Consider the following 2,710-nt stretch of genomic DNA (forward strand, 5'->3'; position numbering starts at 1 on the left):
ACAAAGGGTATTAATAGGCTGCTACAACAGCCTCCACTCTTGTAATTTTGCAATAAACTTTAGAACCTGGCTGTAGGGATGTTGGCTCATAGTTGGTGTTCCAGTTCATCCCTAAAGGTCAATGGGATTGAGTATGAAGGACAGTTACATTTTCCCACACACCAAACTCGAGAAAAACACATATCTTTGTCATGTTGAAACAGAACGGAGTCTTCTCAAAATATTTAAGGTTAGGGTGACGATTTCCCATAACTGGAATTAAGCAACCTAACCATTATACATAACAGCCCAAGACCCTAGACACATACCGTCTACTGAATGTGGACAGAGCTGTCCATATATAAATTTGGCCAGAGAGGATTTTCTGTGCAAGAAGTTATTATAACTTACATTTGGGAGAGCTTTTACATGGCTTTGCTTTTTTCACCTCATTTCATTTCATTTTTGTCATTTGGGGGGGCATCTCAATTATGTTTTGAAAAGCACCATAATGGTTTGGTGGCTCAAGTGATGATGACAAGATAAGGCTATGGAGCTGCTCAAAGCTCACATTTAACACCCACCCTGATCTCTCTCTGCCAACGAGCCACTCAGAGCGTGTGTGTGTGCGTGTGCGTGTGTGTGTGTGTGTATGTGTGCGTGCGTGGTTGTCCAGACCCTTTCATAGGTCTTAACACAAAACCTGTCACAGCAAAAAAGCAACCTGTCACGACTCCGCTAGACAAGACTGTTCATGACTGTACCTCGCAGGACCCAGGCAGCCTGTTCCCGAGCTGTTAAAAACAGTCACTGCAGCCACCAGCTATAAAGGTCTCAGATTAGAACACAGTCAACAGTATGAAGGAAATGAAACAAAGGGTTACCATGAAGAAGAAAATGTAAAAAGTGAACATATTGTAAAACAATACCAGTCCTGAAGAAATACATGTCTGAAATGTCTGTGGACTAAAAGCTAATTGTTGTTTGTTAAAATGTGTGGTTTTTGAATGTGCAAGTGAATGACTGAATGATGGTGACTCACTGCTGGTGGCCAATCGCTATCTGGTGCCGAGGCGGGTGTACAGAGAGAGAGAGAAAGAGAGTGTGTGTGTGTGTGTGGCTGTGTGTGTGTTTAAGAGTAACTTGGCATGACTGTCGCTCTTTCAGACGGCAAACAGAAGCATTTTTCTCAAATCTACACTGGGCCGCAGCTTACAATGAGCTCATGCAAAGAGGGGAGCAAAAAAGCCACAACTTAAGAGTGTACTCACAAGGACAACAGGCGCACCCTCCATCCCCCCTGAGTAAATATTAAAAGAGACTTCACTCCCAGCTAATCTCATTCACAAACACTCCAGAGCACACACAAACAAGGACAACACATAATTTAACTATATTAACTTAGCCCTCAACATGTAATGTTCACTTATAACTTACCATCGTTACCCTTACAGTCTCCCATACAACTACTGAGCAGCAAAATGATTTACATATAGATAGAGAAAGTGTTTATAAAAACACATTTGTATATAATGGCCTGAGGCTGAGTTGTCACTCATCAAGCTGATCAAAAAGCAGCTACTATACAACACTGATGAATCTCGGAGCGCATTTGCAAATCTGTCCTTCAACGGTAGAAAAAGAGGAGGTGAGATAAAGGGAGACAAATCAAGGGGAGAGGAGCATCTAAATATAGAGACTCACATTTTTTTTGAGTCAGAAAAGACAGTGAAGGGTAAGAAAGGGAGGGAAACGAGAGATGCAAGAAGGAAAAAAGAGGGAAAGGAAAAGTGAAACATGGGGAACAAATAAGTAGTATTGAAGCAGGACGTTAACAATAGAAGACGGAATGGTGGGCTTCTCATCCACTGTATTGTTGCTTAGTCAACTACTTAAGAACTGGACATGGAGGACACTTAATTTTGTCTGTGAGACTTGCGAGTTCAATATACTGCACAGTGTATCACCACAGACATTCATCAATACGTAGCGTCGATACTGAGACTCGGCCCCTTCAGCGATCTTTTCCACACTTTCAACACAGACTGGCTTCTGCGGAGTAAATTCTAATAGTGATCAGTGGCGATGCAAAATCATTGAAGTTATTTGTCTTCTTCGTTTCTGTGTTGTGTTTCCTTTGCTGAAGTGTAATTGCTTAAAACAGGCAACATTTTTATGGACTTCTGTGTGTGTGTCTTGCGGCTATCGTGTCCACTGTGATTGACAAAGAGCGACCAGACAAATGCCTCACCTGGATCCTCACTTCTGTCCTGTCGTGTCCTCTCCTCTTCTGTCATTCTTTCTTCCCTCCTCCTTATCTGTCTGTCTTTTTACTCGGAGCGTGTTTACTCCAATGTGGTTTGACGTTTGACTGTCACCTGTTGACTTGCATAAACAGCTGCAATGGCTCGCAGGCTTTTGGGACTATTACTGATATTTTTCCTCCTGACAGCGATGGAAAGAACTGCATGTATTCATGTACAGAAGTGCCATAGCCAGACATAATAGGCACAAAGAGAGAGGAGAGACAATAGGTCCACTGTGTAAACTCCCATGATCGTGCATCACTAAGGACAACACCCACCTTGGAAACCTAATTTTGAAGAAGTCACACATTCCCACATTGTGAGGCAGTGCCAGTATCAGGTGTCTGTCCAAACCACCAACCACCACCAATCAACCGCCACCCCCTTCGTGACACACCAGCGCTCTCACCAAAACAATCGGGAGG

At 43.0% G+C, this 2,710-nt stretch overlaps 1 protein-coding gene across 9 annotated transcripts in view; it reads right to left on the reverse strand.

The window, feature by feature from the left end:
* Window positions 1–2,710, reverse strand: part of zbtb46 (zinc finger and BTB domain containing 46) — a 60,864-nt gene that overhangs the window by 49,782 nt on the left and 8,372 nt on the right. The window contains exon 1 of one of the 9 annotated variants that reach the window (XM_032521511.1): window positions 2,231–2,460. The exons of 5 other annotated variants lie outside the window; for them this stretch is intronic. In XM_032521511.1, the coding sequence (XP_032377402.1) occupies window positions 2,231–2,276 (46 nt within the window). In that variant the 5' untranslated portion in view covers window positions 2,277–2,460. Of the gene's footprint in view, window positions 1–2,230; window positions 2,492–2,710 lie in introns of those variants that run through there. 3 more of the 9 variants (XM_032521505.1, XM_032521504.1, XM_032521512.1) reach the window with 3 other exon arrangements.

Source organism: Etheostoma spectabile, chromosome 7 (assembly GCF_008692095.1).
Source record: "Etheostoma spectabile isolate EspeVRDwgs_2016 chromosome 7, UIUC_Espe_1.0, whole genome shotgun sequence".
NCBI classification, from domain to species: Eukaryota; Metazoa; Chordata; class Actinopteri; order Perciformes; family Percidae; genus Etheostoma; species Etheostoma spectabile.